Below are 21,702 nucleotides of genomic sequence, written 5' to 3'. Positions count from 1 at the left end.
GTGGTAGAGCTGTACAAAAGATTATGGAATGAGGCTACATCTAGAGTAAGTGAGAAATTTGAATATTAATTTTTGATTTCATAAATGTGAATATTAGCATTGTTTTAACTACTATAGTGATGTGTAGTTGATGTACCAAGGCATAATTCTTGGCTATAAAGTATTTATTTTTTCAACCGTAACTTTAATTTGATTTAAAGGAGAAACCTGGTTTGAGTTGTTTTTAAAAATAAAAAAAAATTAAACCTGGCAATTCAACCATTAGGACAGTGAATAGAGGTTCAAGAGCTTGACTTGAAGTTCTTCCTGTCCTTGAGTTCATCAGTACACTGTTCTTTTAACATCTGAATCTCTCCTCTAAAATCTGACCACATGCTGACCAGTTTCCTGCCATCCAGTAAGTTAATTTTAATTGGGTATGAATTAGCTACTGTTGTTCCTCTTCTACTTAATAGCCGTTAGACGGCTGAGCAGACTGTGTTTTTGAGTATTTGGAAAGGGCCCATTGTATAATGGGTGCTACTGTAAATAAATATAAAACAAAAGTTCTATAATTAGAAGAGAAATGACATGCATTACACTTACCTAAATTAACTAAAAACAAAGAAGCAGGAGAAAAGCAATTGGAATCAGATCTCTGTTTCCTCATTTAAATTCCTTTGCTTTGATTTTTCTGAAGGGCAGAGACTGCGTATATATACTTTAACTTTTCTCTTCGTTGTTTTGAGGTTTGAGCTGAAGTACTAGTATCTGCATTTTAAAGGGGAGGCTGAGTTTTTTTTTTCACAGTGGTTAATGTAGCCACAGAAGAAAGATCTTACCGCTAATCTTCTATGAGGAATCTGTAGGCGTCTTCATGGTTTGCTTAATGTCTCACTGTGGCATGAAGTCTGTTTTCAACATTATGCCGTTGTGTGTGTTAGTTTGTATAATCATTGCACCTAAATAGTATGACTGCTTACTGTCATTTAATCAGACGCTGAATAAATTATCAAGGAAGTTTTTTTCGTTGTGATTGGTGACTTACGAACCGTTTCTTTTCCAGACCATTAACTTTGTAATGCCTTTAATCTGCTTTAAACTTTTAGGATAACAATAGTGTCTGTTCACGAATATATACTTGTATTTTACCAAGGTTAATACATTTTCTCCACAGTACACACAGTTTAGACAGATTACGGCATGGCTACTTTTCCTTTTCCTTTCCTTATTGGACTTTTTGTTACGTGGTGTGGCAAATAAGCTACCTGATAAGTTTGGAGGTCTTCATTGATCCTTAGATGTCTGGATTAGTGCATCACAAATTTTAATTTTCCTGAAATGCTATGCTGATATAGTTTCTATACCACAGTGAAAATCATAGGTTAAAATGTTTTCTGTCCTGACTTACTTTGTTTTTTTTCACAACTCCAGTCTTCTTGTAACTTGAACAAAATCAGCAAATGCTGGTAATCACATGTATCCCAAGATCTTTGATCCATTTGTGTGTATTTCTAGAGCACAGATCTTCCCGGTTTTGCACCCATCTTGTTATATCTTGCCAGTTATGTACTTTATCCATCTTGGCATGATTTGTGGAATAATACATGCTCTCACGATTCAAAGGATTGGTTATATATTACTTAGTATAATGGAGCTGAAGCATGGCCTGTGAAATAAAAAAATAATGTTATCAAGGAGAAAATGAATATTTTAAGAATACAGTTGCCAAAATTCATGATGCTTAGGTTACTTTTGGATGTGATTTTCCAGCCCACCCATCTGTCTGTCTCTGTAATTCTTAAACTTTAATTCTTTTGTTAAGAATATTGTTTGTTTAAATTGTTCTCAGTTTACCTAAAACTACAAAGCTAGCAAGTTAAGAATAAGTGTAGCTGTACTCCATCCTGTGTGTGGTTTTTTGCAGTGCTGGTTTCATGTCATTCATTTTTGGGTGGTGTGTTTGTTGTTGTTCCTGCCTGTACAAATAAACTGCTTTTACGTTGTCAATTTACCTATCTTTGAGTTAATATGCCTCCAGCAAAACAAATTTCACATAAGTTTTAGGTTTCAAACTACTGTCCATGTTTTTTGGGTTTTTTTGTTTGTTGTTTTTGAGTTGGTGAGCGACTATAGCATTGGTACCACAGAAACATGCCAGTATTTCTCATAACACCATATGAGGAGAGAAGACACTATTATCGTATCTATTTTACAGGTGATGAACTGGGGAACAAAGTGATTAATTTGGGGGGCCCAGTATTAGATGCCTAGAACCTGACATTTTCAGGATATTTCACCTTTTCTATAGCACTTCACGTGGTCAAAAAGCATCTCCCAGAGTTTTGTTTTCATCTGTGGGGTTTGAGTGTTTATCAGTGTTGCATTTGTCTATATTTGACATTCATTTACTGAAAGCTCTCTTGCAGTATTTGCTTTAAAGGGCCCATGTATGATACTGTGTCCCAGCTATATTAAAGCCACTTTTACAGGTGTCTGGTGGCGTTACTGTATTAAGTTTGCTGGGCAGTCTCAATAATAATGTTTTCAGTTGCTTATAACGGCTAGTATTAAATTATTTGGATGGAAATTTTCTATGCAGTTTCCACCAAGTTAAATCTTCCTTCTGCTTCAATAAATTTTGGCCCAATATTTTGATGTTAAAGTAAAGTCTGCTGACCGTTTCATTGGAAAGTTGTAGTACTCCTGTGCTTTGTACATGGATTTGAAATTTCAGTCCCATGGTAGCATTTGTTAGGGATGCAACTTTTTTGTTGCCCAAATATAGGAATATTAGAAGTCCTTGAGTAGAACATGCTGGAATATAACTGAAGTCTAAAGATTCCACCCTTACAGAGCATGTTTGACCTCTGTTGGCTCCTAGTGCTGAAAAAATGGTACGTCATTGGCTCCAAACTGCCTGCGTCGTTCCTGAGTGATGGCGCATGCCCCAGACTATGTTGCTCCGAGCCAGCATGAGGCTGGGTAATGGAAATGAGGGGGGGAATATTGTCTGTATCCTGTGTGCTCAGAGATTGCATATTAGCATCTAGGGACGAGAAAGGAAGATGTCATCTAATTCAAATTGAGACAAAAGTGGACCTACCATTTTGGGTGGATTGGGGAAGTAGACTGTAAAAAAAACAAAAAAGCCAAAACAAATAAACAACAAAAACCAAAACGAACAAACAACCCCCCCGGCGGATGGAGCCTATGATTGAAGGCTGTCGAGGGATAGAGACCAGGAATGGCTGGAGAAAGTGGGTAGTAAACGGAGGAAGTAGGGAGCCAATGAGCAGGGTGGAAATTGAGACTGGATGAGGGGAGGGGTATGGGACTGGGAACCACTGGGATTAGAGTGTGAAAGAGCTGACAAGGGATCAGGGTACTGCGAATCAGCTGAGACTGTCTGGGCAAGGAGACTCAGAGAAAGAGCTGGGGAGGCTAATATGCCGAGATGGGAGGAAGACGTGAGACAGGGAAATGAGACGGGGCATGTGGTGGGTGACCTGGAGGCCAGAGAGAAGAGTGAGACTGCAGTGGGTGAAGAAATTGAGGTTGGTTGTGTAAAGAAGACTAAAAAACCTGAGAATTAAATTGCAAAGAAATTGGGAATAAGGGGGAAACTGGGAATGAGAATCCGGAGAGGTATGAGACCAAGATTTACAGAGAGAGGTGACTGGGGTTTGAGTCAAATCCTTGAATTGGAGACTGGGACTACCTAAATTAGGTAAATTAAGATTGGTTGAGATGGGACTGAGGAACAGATTTGAGGGGGCAGGACAGAAAAGGTCAGATTTGGGGAGGGGGAGAGTCTGTGCTCATTCCCCTCCAAAGCGTAGAATGAAACACAGGATACCGGCGTCATCATCAGGTTTGCCGTCTCGGTAAGGAAAACCACAGTCAGTGTCCTCTATCTACTACTGCCTGTCAAAAATAACAATTGCTCTAACCATGCAATTATTACATTTCCTTAAAGTCTCTTCTTTCCACGTTTAACTGATGGCAGAGTGAAGTGCAAAAAGTCAAAAGTGCCCATCAGTTTGTAGGTGCCCAATTTGAAACACTTGGGACCTGATCTTTTTTTCTTAGAACACACTGTCTTATGCTTACTCATACAACCTCCCCCTCCCCATCCCCTCCCCAGATCAGCAGGCACATACCTTATGTGGGAAAGCTGATTTTTTTTTTATTTTTTATTTTTTTTTTTTTCCTGGAATAGAAGCAGGGTATAATAGTGCAAGCAGACACTGACTCATGGGTACCAAGATGTCTGCCAGTTTTCCTCGAGGCTGCAAAGAGCATGGGTGGAATCCTGTATTTTGCCCACGGGTGAGGCAGTAGTTTTCGTGTGAAGAACCACTGAGCTGACAGAGTGAGGGAGTTGCTACTCCAGACTGCCAGTTGATGAGGCTTGTGGTGATGAGGCTTGTGGTGTGGAAACAACACTTAATTACTTACAGGAAATTTGTATAAAGAGCTATTTACGGTAAAGAAGCAATGGTCTTACTACTGGTCTAGCAAGGGTCTGGGGTCTCGAGTGGCTATCCTGTCACATCAGGAAGTTCCTGCTGCCTCACCCAGATTGCCTCCTGGGATGCCACACTTCCTGGACATGGTTGCCAGGAAGACTTATTCTGTCATACAGCTGGCCACGATGCTGGAAAAAAATTGTTTTTTCACATTCCGCCTTCCAAAAGCCAAGTGTGTGTGTTTTTGTTTGGGGGCATGTGGTATGTGGGCAGTTGTGGTATGTTGGCACTTTTATTCAGATCACATCTCCCATGGAGTTAAGTGGAACCTCTTGGTGCTCAGCAGGGTTTCCAACTGGCCAAAGAATGCCTATCTGTGATGTCCATAAAAAAAAAAAAAAAAAGAAAAATAAGCCATCCGTAAAAAGCAGAAACACTGAGCTTGTTACTGTGTCAGAAATAAGCTAAATAAATTCAAGTGTTGATGTTGGACAGACAAAGAAAGCAGAGCAGCACCACCTGGTGTCTAAGTATGAGGACTGCCTGGAGTCCTGCAGCGAAGCCTTGTCAGGACTTTGACTCGCTAGAGCAGGGGTAGGCAACATTTTTTGGCCGGAGTGCCGAAAAAACCACACTGTTTACCATGGAAGGTGCTGGAGTGCCGGCATGCCAGAAGAACAAAATTGGGGGTCAGTACATGACAGGATGCACTGCATATTAGTATATTTAATAATCATAAATGTTGCCTTTATTGTGTTCTTTTTTTAGTTAAGCATGTTGCAGAGAGAGGGAGAGAGACAAAGAGGAGAAAGGGGAGAGAGAAAGAAGAAAGAGAGAGCAGAGAAAGAACCAGGCATGTATACATGCACACGTGTGCGCGTGCACACACAGAGACCCAGAACAGACACATGCACACACATCCAGAACCAGACGTGTGCACACACAGAACCAGATGCATGGATGCATAGAGCTGGGCTGCTGGGCCACCGGACAAAATCTGACCCAACAATGCCCTGGATCTGTCAGAGCCCCTGTGCTTCCCTGGGGAGCCAGCCCCTGGGATGCAGCATGGCCAGCCGAGGCCCCGGCCCGGAGCCTGCCCATCATCCCAACCACCCACCCACTCCACGCAGCTAAGCCTGCAAAGATGTGGTACTCCTGGCAGAGGGCAGTGCCAGCCTCATCCCAGTAGGCGGGCTGGGCCAGTGCTGGGCTTGGAGTGGGTGGGAATCAGGCAGGCTCAGCTGGGAGCCCTGTTGCAAGCCCGGGCTCCGTGGTTGGCAGCGGCTACCCAGAGCTGGGGCTGGCTGCAGCCAGGAGGTTGGAAACAGCTGCATGTGTGCCTCGGAGCAGATGGTGGTGGGGGAGCCTGAGGCAGCACAACCCCGGCCACTCCCCTGCTGCCGGCACAGAGCTGATGACTGGGCTCCAGAGCCTGTAGCAGCTGCTTGTAGCCAGCAGGGTTGCCAGGTATCAGCTAAATTCATAGTGCAAAGTTGCTTCAAAACTAGCCAGTTTTTTTGGGGGGGGTCATAACACACAAGCTGTCATTAGCTAGAGGGCTGAGCAGCCTGTTTCAGGGACTCTTTGACCCCCTCCCCCCAGTCTGTGGGAGGAATAGAGATTAAGCCCCCCTTTCACTCAGCTAGGGGGTCCAGGGGGATTAGCAGAGGGCCAGGCTTCACTCACCTCAGCCCCTTCCCTCCCCCCCCCCCCTTACCCTTCTGCTCCCAGAAAGCTCAGACTAGGAGTCTTCCAGGCCCCCTCTCCCAGGTTCTGCCTCAGGGGAAGCCACCAGAGCCAGGAGGAACTGATGCAGCAGGGCAGGCTGGTTCTTTTGGTCCCCACACAGCTGCTCCTTGGTTGGACATTAGTCCTGGTCCCAGCGGCAGGGGCCCGGAAGCTTGGGGCGGGGAGTGCAGCCTCTCCTCCCCTCCTAGTCCTGCTCCAGTGTGGTGCCACTGGCACTGGGGGAGGCAGGGGGAGCCAAGCCCAGCAGTGGATTCCCAGGGCTGTTTGCCCTGCTTCTGGCCTCGCCCTTGCCTACCATGGTGTGGGTCAGCCCTGGCTTTGCCCAGCTGGGGAGAGGAGCCTGGTGGCAGCCTCGGGGCTGGACTGGGGCTGGAGCTGGCTGAGGCCCGACACATTCACTCACTCGCCCTCTCCCGCTCACTCCGCTTTGCAGACTCAGTAGGGAGGGCTCCACTTCCTGAGCTCTCCCCTCCCACAACCCTCTGGGCAGGCACCGAGCCCCAGTACCCCTACCCCATTGTCCCAGGCAGCTGAGCAAGGGGCTCAGGACTGGGACCTGCCCCTTTTCCATTACCTCAGGCAGCAGATGCTAGGACTATGCTGGGGAGGATGGTGCCAGGCAGGGTGGCTATGGCTACAGCTGCTCTGCCCTGCTCAAGGATGCAGCTGCCCAGAGCCCAGGCTGGCTACAAACAGTTGGGCTGGGCCCTGACATCACTTTTGTGCCGGGAGCGGGGGAGAGACCGAGGTTGTGCTGCCTCAGGCCCCTCCCCCACCGCCCACTCCGAAGCACATGTGCACGCATTGATGCCGGAGCCCAGCACAGCTGTTTGCAGCCTGTCTGCTGCACCCAGCCCCGCCTGCTGGGAGCAGCTTGGGCTCTGTCGTTGGCAGCAGCTACCTAGAGCTGGGGCTGGTGGTGGCATGCTGAGCAAAATGGCCTCTTGTGCTATGCTTGGCATGCGTGCTGGTGGTTGCTGATCCCTGCACTAGAGCCTCATAGCAAATGCTACTATTGTATGGTTGTCACTGAACCAGACAGAATAGGAATGGGATGGAGTTATGGGACTAGTAGGTAGGGGACAGGCAGCAGGTGGGGGGTCTGACAGGATGGGGAAGCAGAGCCAGCAGGGGGTCAGGCTGGGTATTGAGAAGAGGACCCTCATGGTGGGGGCAGCAGGGTGTAAAAACATTGGTGTAGTTGTGCAGGGTTGCTACACAAAGTTGCCAACCTCCCCCCCCCCTTTTTTTTTTCTCTGCTAGTTTAAACCAAAGTGTTAGTAAAAAGTTTGCTGATTGTCAGTAAAAAAATAAAATTAAAAAATTGTTAGTTAGCAACCAAGGTGCCCATTTATTTCTGCGAATCAGACCAGAGGTCTCAAGATAGGCACCCATTAAATGAGGAATACACAGTTAATGAGCAAATTTTTTTGTTTTTTTAAATGCAGCTTTCTTAGAATCTCTTAGGATCTTTGTGGCAGTTACAGTTATGATCCAGTACTCCAGGGCAGCATTCAACTTTCTTAACTCTCAGGCAATCCTGATCTCCCCTGCAGTCCTGTATCTCATTCACTGTGCCCTTTCCATCGTCTGAAGTGAATGAGGGATTTAGGATAATTTAGACAACAGTCTCCTTCACTGTACAGCTCTGATTCCTCCCCAGAGAAAAATGTTCCTGTACCCTGAATGAGGCAGGAGGCGTATGGAAAAAAAAGTGTGGGAATATGTAATTAAATACTCTATTATAATGCATCTACACAAGGGAATTGAATTAAGGTTGCCTGTCAAACCTTACTTCTGGATTTTTCTAACTTCTGAGTGAGCAACATCTTTCTCTTTTCTAATTACCCCTTCTTCTTGCCATCCCTCAACCTCTGTGCCAGAAGAAGAAAGAGAGGGAGATATTTCATGTCAGGAAATGTTATAAGAAAAGAAATGGTTGATGGAATAGTCAGATTTTAGTCAAGGTTTTAATCATGCAAGCTAGAGAAATCAGTTGTTAAAGTTTTGGGAAGTCTGCTTTTTGTGTGTATTCATTGGTCTTTCATGAACACACAACACTAGAAAATGGAATCAGGGCTGTTTGGGAAATAGTACTTGCTATACAGAAGGTCCAAATCCTTTCTAATGTGGCATACATATATATCCTGTCAAACAGTGTTACACATTGGGCTGTCCAAATATTCCATATAATCTGGAGTAGAGGTGAAATTCGGTGTTGCTGAATTCAAATTAATTCAAAGTTTGTGTGCAACTAATGGGCCAGATCTTCAGATTGTGGATATTCACTGGGCTTCTTTGACTTCTGTGAAACTATTCTGGTTAATACCCACAGAGAATGTGGCTCAAAGTATTTCTTACAACTTTTGCATACAATCCTTTTTTTAATTTATGTATAAACTGGCCAGACATTGAGTTGCATATTTTACCCAAAAGTTAAAGCGGAGTAAAAAGTATGGTTATTGAACCTAGGAACTTAAGATGGAAAAAGTGCTGAGAGCCAAGTTAGCAGCAATGGAAGTCAAAGCTTTACTGAAATGACTAATAAAATATGAAGACCACTGGGAAAGCAGAAGATGCTGGTGTTGCATTTGTTTTAGTGATGTTTTAAACGGATTAAAGGTGTTTTGACATGCGCAGCTTGAAGGTGTTTTATGCTATCAGACTGTAGTGTTTCTCTGACCTGAATGTATTACCCTTGCTATATATTTAACATTTTTTCACAGCGTGGGAAGATACTTCCAAAGTAGTATCTGTTCAGGTAAAAATTAGTTCTCTTCTAGATTTTTACTGAGCATGTCCTACTCTGAGACCATCCAAAAAGTAACCAAATTTTTTTTCATTCAGTTAATTGTCATTGCCCTTGATTGTATAGTGATGTGTTTAGAGATGAGCTTTCTGAAGCCTCTGGCCTTTTTTGAGTTTATACCCCACTGATGATCGCACTATCATTCTAACGACTTCCACTGAAATGAATTTGGGCAGTTCCAGTCCTTCTGCTGGAAGGATTGCTTTCACTCGGGGCCCTGAGGAACATTATAGAACAGCTGTTTCTTGGATTATGTCTCAATCCAGGATTTAGGCCTTTGGTAGGTCATGGACTATGGAGAGGTACAGAGATAGTGTGTATTGGGGGTGGCCAGCCTGCATGCCATGAGTGGCACAGGCAGCCTGTGTGTGTGGCATGCAGTAGACTGGGGAGGAGACAGGCAACACAGTGGCAGACAGGTCAGGAAGTAAAAAACAGAGCAGCAGACTGGGCAGGGAGGACAGGATAGGGAACAAAAAGTAGAGCAGCAAATCAGGCAGGAGAAAGTGATCGGGGTGGTACTAGGTGAGGATCCTGGGCTAATTTTGGGCTAGCGTGTCTGCCAAAAAGGTCGACTCCCACTCATCTACAGAATTGAGACAAGAAGACTGCCTGCCTGCGGCCCCATCCCACCCACCTCGCTGAGCGTGGCCCTGCCTGCGAGGCTCCTGGCTGGGCTCCATGAAGACCCTGCCTGCCCGTTCTGTTGGGCACCACCGGTGGTGGATGTGGGGCAGATGGGCCTGAGCCAGATAGGAACCATTCCCCTCTCCTCTCTTCCCCCCTGCTGGGTCAGGGCAGTACCCCCTCTCCCCACCAGCCTGCGACAGCTCATCGAAATTCCTCAAGCGGCCCTCCAGTTAAAAAGAGTTGCCTACCCCTAAGCTGGACTGTTCTTACTGGGGGGAGATGACAGAACAAGGAGCAATGGGCTCAAGTTGTAGCAAGGGAGGTTTAGGTTAGATATTAGGAAAAACAATCTCACTAGGAGGGTAGTGGAGCAGGTTACCCAGAGAGGTGGTGGAAGCTCCATCCTGGGATGATTTTAAGACCTGGCTGGACAAAGCCTTGGCTAGGGTGAGGTAGTTGGGGCTGGTTCTGCTTTGAGTGGGGGGTTGGACTAGATGTGGCCTCCTGAGTTCCCTTCCTACCCTCACTTTCTATGATGGTATGATTTGGGGGAAGAGTTCCTTCTTGACTCTAAATCAGGCACCCAGTTTGACCAACCATCAGCCATGGCTAGAACAGGAAAAGGCAGTAAATAATAAATAAATAAAAGTTATGGCAGGAACATGGAGTGAAGCAGGTGGCAAATAATGTATTCATATTCATACGGAACTGAATTCTTCTTGGGAACCAGCTGAGTTCCTGAATGAAGTATCCTTCTTTTTAGTTGAAAGTATATCATTCTTGAAAGGCAAGGTTATTTGGGCAAATACATATCTTTTATCATAGCTGGCACGTTGGCAACCTGTGGCCCGTGAGGGTTAACATGGAGCCTCCAGCTTCTCAGCCAGCTGCTGCTGCTCCCATTGCTTCAGCTGAAGTAGCAGTTGGTGTCTCAGGGCTCGGGTGGCTCAGCATAACTCAGAGCCAGGGACCTGGAGTCCCCATGCAGTCCAGTGGGGGAGCCTGCAGTGACGTACTGTGGGTGTCCAGCCCCCCCCCTTTTGTACCAATACTTGGTCACATGGCGTGATAACTCTCCGAAGGGCCTGGCTGGTGCCCCCCACCCTAGGCCAGTGCCTGGGAGCCGTGGCCACCTCCTCCTCTCTCCCCCCCCCTCCCCCCCCAGTTAGTCCACCAGTGGATGAAGGTGAAATAGGCACCTGTGTGGGGGAACTACATTGTGCGCACATTGTGTAGCATGGGGGACCTGTGGCCCCTGCTGGTGCAGGCTCTACGGCAGGGATGGGCAAAATGTGGATGTGTCCAGCCCACGGGGCCCCTAAAAAATTTAGAAAATTAATATTTATCTGCCTGTGGCTGCCTGTCATGAGGTCCTTGATGGCTTGCCAAAACTCAGTAAGCGGCCCTCCGCCCGAAATTATTGCCTGACCCTGCCCTACAGCGTGCAGTCTGTGGGGCATGCAGCCCTGGCCACTTAGAAGTTGCACAGCCTTGGCTTAAAACAAGTTATTGCATATATCTTAGTAAACATGGAAGTGATTGCTTCCTCTCTCCATTAAGAGCCAGAATCTGATTCCTGATGCATGCCTTGATGCATTTTTCAAATTCCTTGTAACCTAGACTTTTGTGGTCCTGCATGCAACCTGATGTTGCATTTTAAGCTTTGTTTCAGGGAATGAATGCATATTGTATGTATAAGAGAATTACAGAAAAGGCCCCACCTTTGCAAGCTTAAATGTTATTGTTGTTCTACTAAACCTTTCGACATGCTTTGAAATCTTGTAAAATAGTTTTGGAGGAATTTATTTTAAAACCTTTATATTTTTAGCTGATTCTTAGAGCATTGAATTTTTGTTTTGAGTCTAGAAATTGAGGGGCATATTCAGTTATAAAAATGCTACAAATCCATCTAGGTCTATAGATGCAATCTGCTGATGTAGTCTGGCTCCCAAAGGCTGACTCTTTTTCTTTTCTTGTGCTGTAGCTGAAAAAGTGTTTTGTGATGCACACAAAGAATAATGTAAGATAATGTGAAAAAATATGTTCTCTTCCTCATGATTTCCTGTTTTTAAATTGTTTCAATATTAACTTTTTTTTTGGTCAGGAAAGTTATTTTGGGGAAGGGAAAAGTGTATTGTTTTACAACAATACTTCTGTATCACCTGCCATTTGAGGTCCTTAGAAAAGAATGACTTCAGGAAGCAGGGATATGGGGTGGGGGGAAGGTTTAGCTTCTCAGACTATGCCATCAGGAAGGGTGTTTGGGGCAGTGATGGGGTCTGCGCTTCTTGGTGTTTCATTGTGAAAAAGGCAGATAATTTGTGTGCCCATCAATTACAGATCACTGCAAGTTGTTAATGTGAGGTGCAAGTAATATAACAAGTAATGTAATATATATGGCAGTTTTGCTGTGGAGAACATTTCTTTTACGGAAATAAGCAAAAGCCCTAGTTAGTGTTTGAGCATCATTTGTGCTAAATTGAGTGCAAATACAGAAAGTCCCACAGTCCACAGTCCATGTGAGGAGATGAAGGGCTGAGCAATTGCAACCCTTGCCATTTCCTCTTACTACAGGGCAGCAGAAGAGATTGTGGTGGGTATCTCACCCTACTACTATTCCTTGAACTTCCTATTGGTTCCTATCTATTAGAAGTTTATATGCTTCCAAGTTTTCTTCTGCTAAATTTTTTTCTAGAAATTGCAGCTGGGGAAGGCCTTGAGGACATTACTTTTACTTGCCAAGTAGTTCACAGACAGTAGCATAAACTACAGTTCTTAAAGGGTTCATTATTTCATTTTTATGCAAATAAGTGGTGTCTAACCTTTGTGGTTGTGAAACGCTAAATGGCCCATGGGGATTGTTGAAGACTCATTGATAGTGGTAGGATTTGGGCTGGTAAGGAAAGTTGAGCACCATGAATTTAGGAATATCTTTAAAACACTGTTATCTTATGTTTTCTAATTGTATCTTTCGTTTGTGCTACACAGAGAAGGAAAAAGCGATAGAGAGACAAGGTAATTCTGAAGTTCAGCAGAAGTTTCAGTTGGTAGTCATTTGAAAATAAAAAAATGACTGTTGGAAAGTTTTATCTTAGTGAACATGCAGAAAAGGCAAATCCAGACAGTAAGTGTTGTTATAACACCCGAATGCTTAGTGTGACTATATATGTAACTAAAGATTGAAAAAATAAGCCTTGAAAAGTGATTCTTATGTATATTAAGGCTCCAGAAACGATGTGAATTTTAAAAACTTTATTATAGAAGCAAGAGCATTGCACGCTATTGTTAACATTGATTCCAGGTTCCAGTCTAAGTCCATCTTTTTAGTAAGTGCTTGTAAAAATTAAGTTCAGGAGATTTTTATGTAAGTGAAAATTCCTTCAATATAAATGTTCACAATTGATTTCTCTCCAAGGCTGAATTGTTTGGAAACCTCGAGTAAAAATAGTTGGCTGACTGGTTTTTTTTTTTAGTTGCTCCACCCTCAAAAACTCCTTTTGATTTGTCTCTGTAAAAGTTAATGATTAATAGTCTAGATCATAAGGAAATTCTTGTCTCTTCTAACAAACGAAGAAGATTGTATCAAAGGATTGCAGTGCTGATTGTTTTATATTGAGACCCATGAAAGAATTGGCATATGTCACCACACACCGCTTTAAAGCAGCTGTTTCTTTGTTTTGTGAAATGTCTTCCTACAGGCAGATAAATCAAACTGCTATTCACTGAAGTTTTTGAAGTGTTACAAATATTAAGTTTCTCAGTATAATGTGTTTGTGAGCTAGATCGCCATTTTACAGATGAGTAAAATGAGATGCACAGAGCCTATCGTTCACTGAGGATTACATTGTAAATCATTCAGGGAATTTGGTTCAGAATTCAGGAGTCCTGCACTGAACACTAGAGAACATTCAGCATATGTCTTGTCATGAATTTGTTAGTTTAAAAAAATGCAGTTTATAGTTTGTCTCTTCAATCTCATTTTACCTTAAAGATTTCTTAATATATTGTAGTTTATAACTATATTTTAAACTATAAATATATCCCTAGATATTTAGAAATTAATCATACCATTTCAGTAATTCTTAAACACGTATTTCCTTAAGTGGTAGTCCATGTAATTATTGATTTAAAAAAAAAAGAGCCTGTAGCATGCAGATTATCTGCAATTATCCTATTTGTTTTTGGTTTATTGTGGTAAATTGCTGAACTGGGAATATGGCGTGGGAAATTGCCAAAGAAATATCCAACCCATGTTGGAAAAGCCCAAATTCAAAATAAAATGGAAAGCAAAGCACAATAGTTTTGAAACATATTTTTGCACCTAATTTTTCCAAAAGTCTACAAGATATTAAGTAGGCACTAACATTAATTGTTTCTACCAAGTCATTAATATCTTCTTTCTAAATAATGATAATTTAATTACTTAGTTTTTTCATTTAATAAACCTCAAGGAGATTTAAGAATGTGCCTCAGTTCAGTTTCTTTTTTGAATCGGGTTTGGTGAGAATGTATGATCAAGAGATAATATTTTGCTAACAATATACTTTCTTTTTATGCTGCTTAAGTAACAATTTTGTTTCAATTGTGGAATTATCACTGCTTTTAGTGTGCATTGTTCTTAAGGATGTTAAAATTAAAAATGGGGTAGAAACCTAGGAAACTCAGGAAGAAGTTGCATTTTTACACAAATTAGTACTTAAACATATCACCACCCCAGGCTTAGTTCAACATAGAGTTGCCAGCATGTGGTAGTCTCGTACTGAACCAGGAAGTGTGCGTTTCCCCCACCCTTTTTCTCTGCTTGATCATTTTATTTAATAGGTGCCGGGCATTCCTTTGTACAGTATGAGATTTCACTTGTGCTGTGGCTCAGTAGTGCCAGGGCTAAGATTGTGGTGATAGCTCCTGTGATGCTGTTGTGCAAATATGTTAATATCAAACTGCCTAAGTTTTAAACATTAATTTCATTTGTACTCTGACACCTAATTTGTGCCTGCCAACTTAACTTCACTATTATTATTTAGCTATCCGTTTGTTGTTGGTGTGGGGGAAAGAACTTTTCATGATACAAAGTTTACCAAGGCATATAGAATTACTAAAATGTGTGCTTTTAATCGTGCAACTGTGATTTTAATTTAAATTAAAGCTTTGAGTAGAAACAAAATTAATATTGCAGTTGACTTCCTATACTTTTAGGTCAAAGGTAAAACCCTTGTAAAAAGGAAAAATAAACTGCACCCTAAATAACCAAAATGTAAATTGGTACTTGTATACCACACAATGTAGTTGGAAGAGTTGCAGATGGATTCATGTAGGTGGAAGAATTACCATTCATAAGTGGACCCACTCACAAATGAAATATCATCTGTGCCTTTCCTACTTAATAAAGCTTGGGGAAGTTGGTATTTGTATTAAAGTATGTAGTAAAAATGTATTTTAAAAAAATACTGTTTTTGTTTTGTTTTTTTTAAATACACAGTCCTGAGATGCAATTAAGAATTTAAATGGACAGACGGAACTTGTCTACATGGAAATGTTTAGTTTAGTTTAGTTTAGTACAGGAGAGTCAAAAGATCCATCCTGCAGAGCCCACAGTGCTGTCTGAGCCTGTCTGGCCTGTGTGTTGCACACGCTGGCCGTCAGGCAGATAGCCAGATGAGTTTGACACCCCTGGCTTGGTATATGGGGAAGCAGGGTGTTACACTAAGTACTGCATGCTGGCTTCCAGTGTAAACAGCCTTGGCATTCAGCGAGTGGATCTTGCAGGATGACTTACTCTAATTTCATTGGTGATAGCAAGATATCAGGTCTCGTGTAGCTTGACTAGATTTATGCCATCCTCACAGAGTAACTGGGTGATCGTGCTCCCTCCAGCACAAGGAGTGAAGTCTGACTTTTCCTGTAGTGGCTGGTCTTAGTGTTTTTTTGAGCTAGTGAAGAGCTGAGAATTGGAGAATATGCTGTATTCTCAGTGGTCTCCCTTGCTAGCCCCCAGACACCATGAAGAGTGCTAGGTAGCTTTGGGATACTGGTAGCAACTACCTGCAATGGCATGCATGGGAAAACCTTCCCAAGAAACTCCATGGATGTTTAGGTGACTAGCTTGACTCCTCATGTTTACAAGTGGAAGGTAAAAGGCAGATTAGGGTGGCACCTTGGAGACCTAATTGGTTCAGAGAGGCATAAATTTACATAGTCTACCTTGTCAGATGCTGTGAATGGACTTGGAGAAAGCCTGGGGTTGTAAATAGAAGGGAATTTTATATATGAAAGGTAGAGGGAGGGGACCTTGTGAGAGAGATGAAGCTGGGTTGAATAGGTCAATAGCGATAAATGAGGGAGTTAAACCACTAAGGAATATGGGGATTATAAAAGCTAATCTCAGTAATGGGATAAGAATCTATAGTCTCTCAGACCATGCTTCATGCAGCCCAATCTGTGGATGATTTATTTTTCTGCAATTTTCAGTTCAGGTTGTTTGTTTTAAGTTGCGGTGTTTAAGAACAGCTACTTTCAGGTCAGTGATGCAGTGTCCAGGAAGCTAGTGTCTGGCCGTAGACTTTGTTGTACATTTTATGAATCCTGCTCTTGTGATATCAAATCGCTGTCCATTCATTCTTCCACGTAAGGATCATCTCATCTGTCCAATGTAGACAGGAGAGGGACATTGTAAGAAGGTGATCGCATATATGACATTGGGTGAGTAGCCAGATAACACCACAGTTTATAGAGTTAATTTTGGTCCAGTGATGGTGTGGTCTGTGTTACTGTGGGGGCATAGCTAGCATCTGGGTCTGTACCAAGCCCTGGTAGCTTAGTGAGATTGAATTTAGGTAGTCTGTTGCTGGAGAGATGTTGTTTGTTTGGTCCTGGCTTGTAAGACAAGACAGGCTTTTCCCCAAGCCTGCCTTGAGGTGGCCATCGCTTTCTAGGAGGTGTAGGGTAGGAAGTCATTATTGATGTGTCCAGGGTATTCAAGCTGAGGCCAGTAGATGACCAGAGGGACTTTGTTTTCCTTGTCACATGGTTGGTGGTACTGTAGCTCATCAGAGTGGGGTCTGAATCTGGCTTTGACTTTTGCCTATGGTTTTAGGATTGTATTGTAAGTGTAGGAACCCCTGCTTGAGATATCTAGGGTGTGCATCCCAATTAGTAGGTCATAGTAGGTTGGTAGGAAATATTTGGAAGACTATGCAATCTGTCATGCTGCTGTTACTTTGTATAGATACTGCACATTTCAATGATTCAAAATGTAATTCATCTATAACATGCAGAGTGTCGTTTTACCCTGTTAAATAATGGACGCGACATAATCTTAGTATTTTATGCCGATTTTTTAAAAAATGTATTCTGTATAATACTGCGTCTCTTGGGCATTTCACGATATTCTAGCAGGGGAGACTTTGTTGATGTCAGAGAAATATAAAATGACATCTCCTGCTCTTGTGATATCCCCTCGCTTCCTTTTTAAGCTGCATCAGCATCAGAATGTCATGGTTATTCCCTCAGTGCAGGGTGAATAGATTTTGAAGTGCAGGCTGTGACTAATCGTCTCTTGCTGTCACTACTTATTAGCTGTGAGATGGTTTGTGGCATGGTTACACAATTTTCTACGTGTGGCTTAAAGAATAGGGTATTTGTGACAGCCATCTTAAAATATTCAGGGATCGGTTTCAAAAACGTTCTGAATCGGAAAGCTGGACAAACAAAGTACAGACTCTAATATGGTGACTATTTGGACTCCTTCCCTTGTCATTCATATTAACTAATAATAGCTCTTATGAATGAGTTGTATCAGAACTCAAGCTTAACCTGCAGAGTCCAGACATCTTGCATCTCTTCTCCCATGGTTTCTGCATTTCTTTCTACCCAGTAGATCAAGCAGCTTCAAAAGAATGGCTGGAGGATTTCATCAACTTTGCCTAGCCATAGTCTTTGCCATGCTCTGCTGGGAGAAGGGAAATAGTGTTTCAGACGGCCTCAGAAGGTTTGAAAGGCTCAGAACCCAGGTTTCCTGCACCCTGAGCAAGTACCTGAACTTGCTAAGCTGTCAGGTGAAGGGTGGGTGGGTCTTCCTCTTCTCCTTACTCATGATGCCAGCCTCAAACAGGTTTTTGGTGTGGTTTTTCTTTGCCTAAGAACTTAAGGACTTGGATATAATTTATGTGCTTCTCAGACCAAATTGGATTGCCCCTAAGCTTTGGTGAGACCGAAGTGCATATGTGCAAACTGGAACGGCTGCTTGAGAGTGTGCAGGAGTCCAAATCTAGTTGCCTAGCATTGTTTTGTGGCCCAAAGTGGAGAGGCAGAGTGAATTGTAGTGCCCTAGTGACTTCTGAGAGGGCTGCTGCAGTAGAATTATGAGTATTGACTTAGAAGCTGTGTAGGTGGTACTTAAATCCGGGACAGAAGTTCAGTAAACCAATTTAACCTAAATCAGTTAAGCCTGATGCTACAATACATCCATCCTAAACCAGTTTTGGCCATTTTGAAAGCAGTTTATGTGCACGGAACGTCTCTTGTGTTACAGATTTGCACCGGTTTCCTATCACTTGTTCATGCTTGTTAGTGAATATTCAGTCTTTGACTCGGTTGCCCTTTCAATTTGTGCTCATCCAGTGCGAATCTTTCTAAACACAAGGCTTTGTCAAAACAGCATAAGTGCAGAGTTGGTAATTGGCTTGTTAGTAGATGTGTGAAAATTTGCAAGTCGATGTAGTGAGCATAACCTTGAGAAATTTTCAGCTATTCATCAGTGTCTAGCTACTTGTGAACCAGACCTGTGGGAAAAATACATTTATAGCATTGGCTGAATATACTAAAAACGTGATTTTTAAAAAAATCTAACACTCTGAAACATGCATCTCAGGGATAAGCTGACCTAAGTTCTGAAGAAATTGCCATATAAATAAAATAAAAAAGCATAAATGGACTTAGTGGTGACACCTGTCTGGTAAAATAATTGACATTGAATTCATTTTTTAGACAGAGAATCAACATTGTTATGACATTATCAAAATGTTTCAAAAGACAAAATAAAATAAGTTGCATGCTGTTGTTTTGTAATTTTTGTAGGTGTCGAGTTTGATTATAGGTTTTCCTCGCTTTATGCAGTACATGCGTTCCTGAAAAACGGCGCATAACTCGAATTCGCCTAAGGGGAACCCAGTTTACCATGTAACAAATAAGGATATGTTCCAAGACCTCGACTGTACTGACCCCCCGACCCATTTCTACCCCTTTTACAAGACAATTTTGGTATTCACCAGGAGCAGACAGCACACCCAAGCACAGGGCACTATCATAATGGGGATGGCAACTACAGAAACAGTGTCGCAGATGGCAAGTTGCACAGAGCCACACAGGAGACTATATTTTGGTGCACGTCACTCCCACAAAGCACCACGCAAAGCAGTTGACGACAGGCTTTCGCCATACCGATCGCAGAAGAGTGAATTTACCTTGCATATTAACAAATTTTTGGTATAAAATGGGTCATTGCATAAGAGCGAATTTGCATGTACAGAGCCTGCATAAAGTGAGGGAAACTTGTACTTTTGAAAGGGCTTTCAGAAAGTGCTGAACATCCATCCTCCCAGAAAATCAGGACTTTTCAAGGTGTCTTAGGTAGAGCGCATAAAACCACTGAGTACCTTTTGACTCCTAGCTATGAGTTCTAGTATACAGCAGCACATGGGTCTAACTTACTGGCATGGCTTGATTTCATTTGGTTAGAAAACATGTATGGTTTGATATTATAGTAATGGACAAGATATATGATTGGGAGGTATGTGTTGGTTCATTATAACAGGAATTGCTTAGACTGAAAGCATTGTCAACATGAAATTATTGAACTTTGACAATACTAAAATCAAAATGATTTCAGTATAACTTCTTTTTTTAATTTTAGGTTTTTTATATAAAGAAACATCAACCATTTTGTTGGGTGGAAGACAAACCAGTGCAGAAGAACTAAGTATCATGTGTTAGGATACTGAAGAGAGAGATTTCTTGGATTATTGTGTTCCTGGACTAAAAAGGGAAAGGAAAGGACGGTGAAAATGGGGAGGAAGAAAATACAGATCACAAGAATAATGGATGAACGGAACAGACAGGTGAGAAACTAAGATTTAAGTTCACAATAAACTTTTAAAAATATACATTGAAATTTTGAGTGGGTTTTCTTCTCTTCTTCTTTGGAGTAGAGTTCTGTCTGTGGATGGCACATTGTAGGCATTACCAGAATACAAATAAGTGTTAAAATTAAAATGTAAAACAACTGCTTTATTTTATGAATTTGTTTTTCACTATCTGTGTAATTAGTAGTTCCACCAACATGGTATATTGGAGGCCCTTGGAAAATAACTTTTTCTTGCTGTGGGTGAAAAGAGGCATGTTTGTAGTCACTGTTTTTATAGCTGAAGGTTTTCTGTACCTTTTGTATGTTAACTTAGAAAAGTAGGTTTGCTGCAATCTGTAGGTAATACAGCCCACAGCCGATTGCCAGCTATGATTTTTTTTCAGTTTTTTTCCCCATATTTGCTTATATGCCTGCTATTCCAAACTGTGTGTCTGGTCATAGATGACTGTAGTAAGCTACTCATCAGGAGATAGAAAATGAAGACTAAAAAATGTGCTCAACAGTGCACTGCTTGTAACAGTGCATGCTAAGAATAGCATGTGAAGGTAGATTGGACCCTTCTGTTCACCATTTTTGTGTAGTAATAGAACATGGAAAGCTTCCATGGTAATCAGGACATGGTAAATTCAAAACTGATCAAAAGAAATATTTTTCTACACACAGTTATCCTGTAGAACTTATTGCCGCAGGATGTCATTGGAGCAAAGGGTTTTAAGGGATTCAGAAAAAATCATTAACATTGATATGAATAATAGGGAATATCCACAATTGTTGGAATTTTTTTGGAGAAAAATAATATTGCACTTTAGACACACTGCTATAATTTTCTCTGTAGGCATTCTTATTTTGGCATTTGTGGGCCTTTTTCTGGTTTAATTTGTCAGCTTGGAAGGAGTTTAAGCTAAATTGACAAAGGTCATTCTTATTTTGGAATAAGTTTCTACATGAGAAATTACACTGATACATATCTACAGCTTGCTGAACACCTTCCAAACATCCTCACTTGCCATCTGCTATTCAATTGCAGAATATTGTGCACCAATCTGGTGCCATTAATCATACACAAAGCTTGTTGATGAGCAGTTACATTGCACCACGTGCATGTTGCTGTATTCCACTACCGTGACGGCTGGTATCAAGCATCTTCTCGCATCTATCATGAGGACACTGTTCTTAGGTTAGAGAAGATTGGTACCAGGCTCGGTTTGCCACTTGCATATGTATGTTTTTAAACTACCTGTAATTAGCTTGTCATTGAGTTGATGCCTGTGGTTCAACATGCTGCACCAGGACAGCTTTGAATCACATTGGTTAGAGAAATTGTATTTGTGATCAATGAAAACAAAGATTCTCATTGCTGATCCTGTTACCTGCCCTCCTGGTTTGACCTCCCACATTATCAGTGGGCCCTGGCTAGCCAGGTTCTGGACTGGCCAAAGTCAGTGTGCAGCTAGTTTTCACAGATGGGGACCAACATAACCCATACTTCAAATGCAGACAAGCACACGTGATGCACATTTTTGAGCATCCTCTTTCAAGGGTAAGGATTTGGAGTTTTTGTAGTACAGGACAAAGACTTAAAAGCTCTGTGTTGTTACCTGCTGATTAAGTAAAAATAGATATTTGTATTCTGTTGAGATCCTCCTTGGATGAAATGAAAAATGTAGAACTTAGTTCCTTAGGAAGAATACTTCCAGAATTTCAACACTCTGGCAGTTTACCAGCACTGCACCCTGACTGTGAAGTAGCTGTCATTTAACTTGGGAATACATGCATTCACTGGATAGATAGTGGTTTAACTAGTAGAAAAGAGCTATGGTTTCCTCATCCTCTCATCTGGAGAAATGGTCCCAAATGAATCGGACGAAGTTCACCAAGGACAAATGGGCAGTCTTGCACTTGGGATGCAATAATTGCAT

The 21,702-nt window shown here is 42.2% G+C and overlaps 1 protein-coding gene across 6 annotated transcripts in view; it reads left to right on the top strand.

Annotated features, from left to right (window-relative positions):
- MEF2A (myocyte enhancer factor 2A) overlaps positions 1-21,702 on the top strand; it is a 162,937-nt gene that overhangs the window by 47,982 nt on the left and 93,253 nt on the right. For all 6 annotated transcript variants that reach the window (XM_014606045.3, XM_019477690.2, XM_059714563.1 and 3 more), the window contains one exon: positions 19,553-19,757. In XM_014606045.3, coding sequence (XP_014461531.1) covers positions 19,704-19,757 — 54 coding nt within the window. In that variant the 5' untranslated portion in view covers positions 19,553-19,703. The remainder of the gene's footprint in view (positions 1-19,552; positions 19,758-21,702) is intronic.

This window comes from Alligator mississippiensis, chromosome 11 (assembly GCF_030867095.1).
Source record: "Alligator mississippiensis isolate rAllMis1 chromosome 11, rAllMis1, whole genome shotgun sequence".
Taxonomy (NCBI): domain Eukaryota; kingdom Metazoa; phylum Chordata; order Crocodylia; family Alligatoridae; genus Alligator; species Alligator mississippiensis.
Note: the sequence above shows the minus strand (reverse complement) of the source record. Positions and strands in the feature narration are given on the sequence as shown.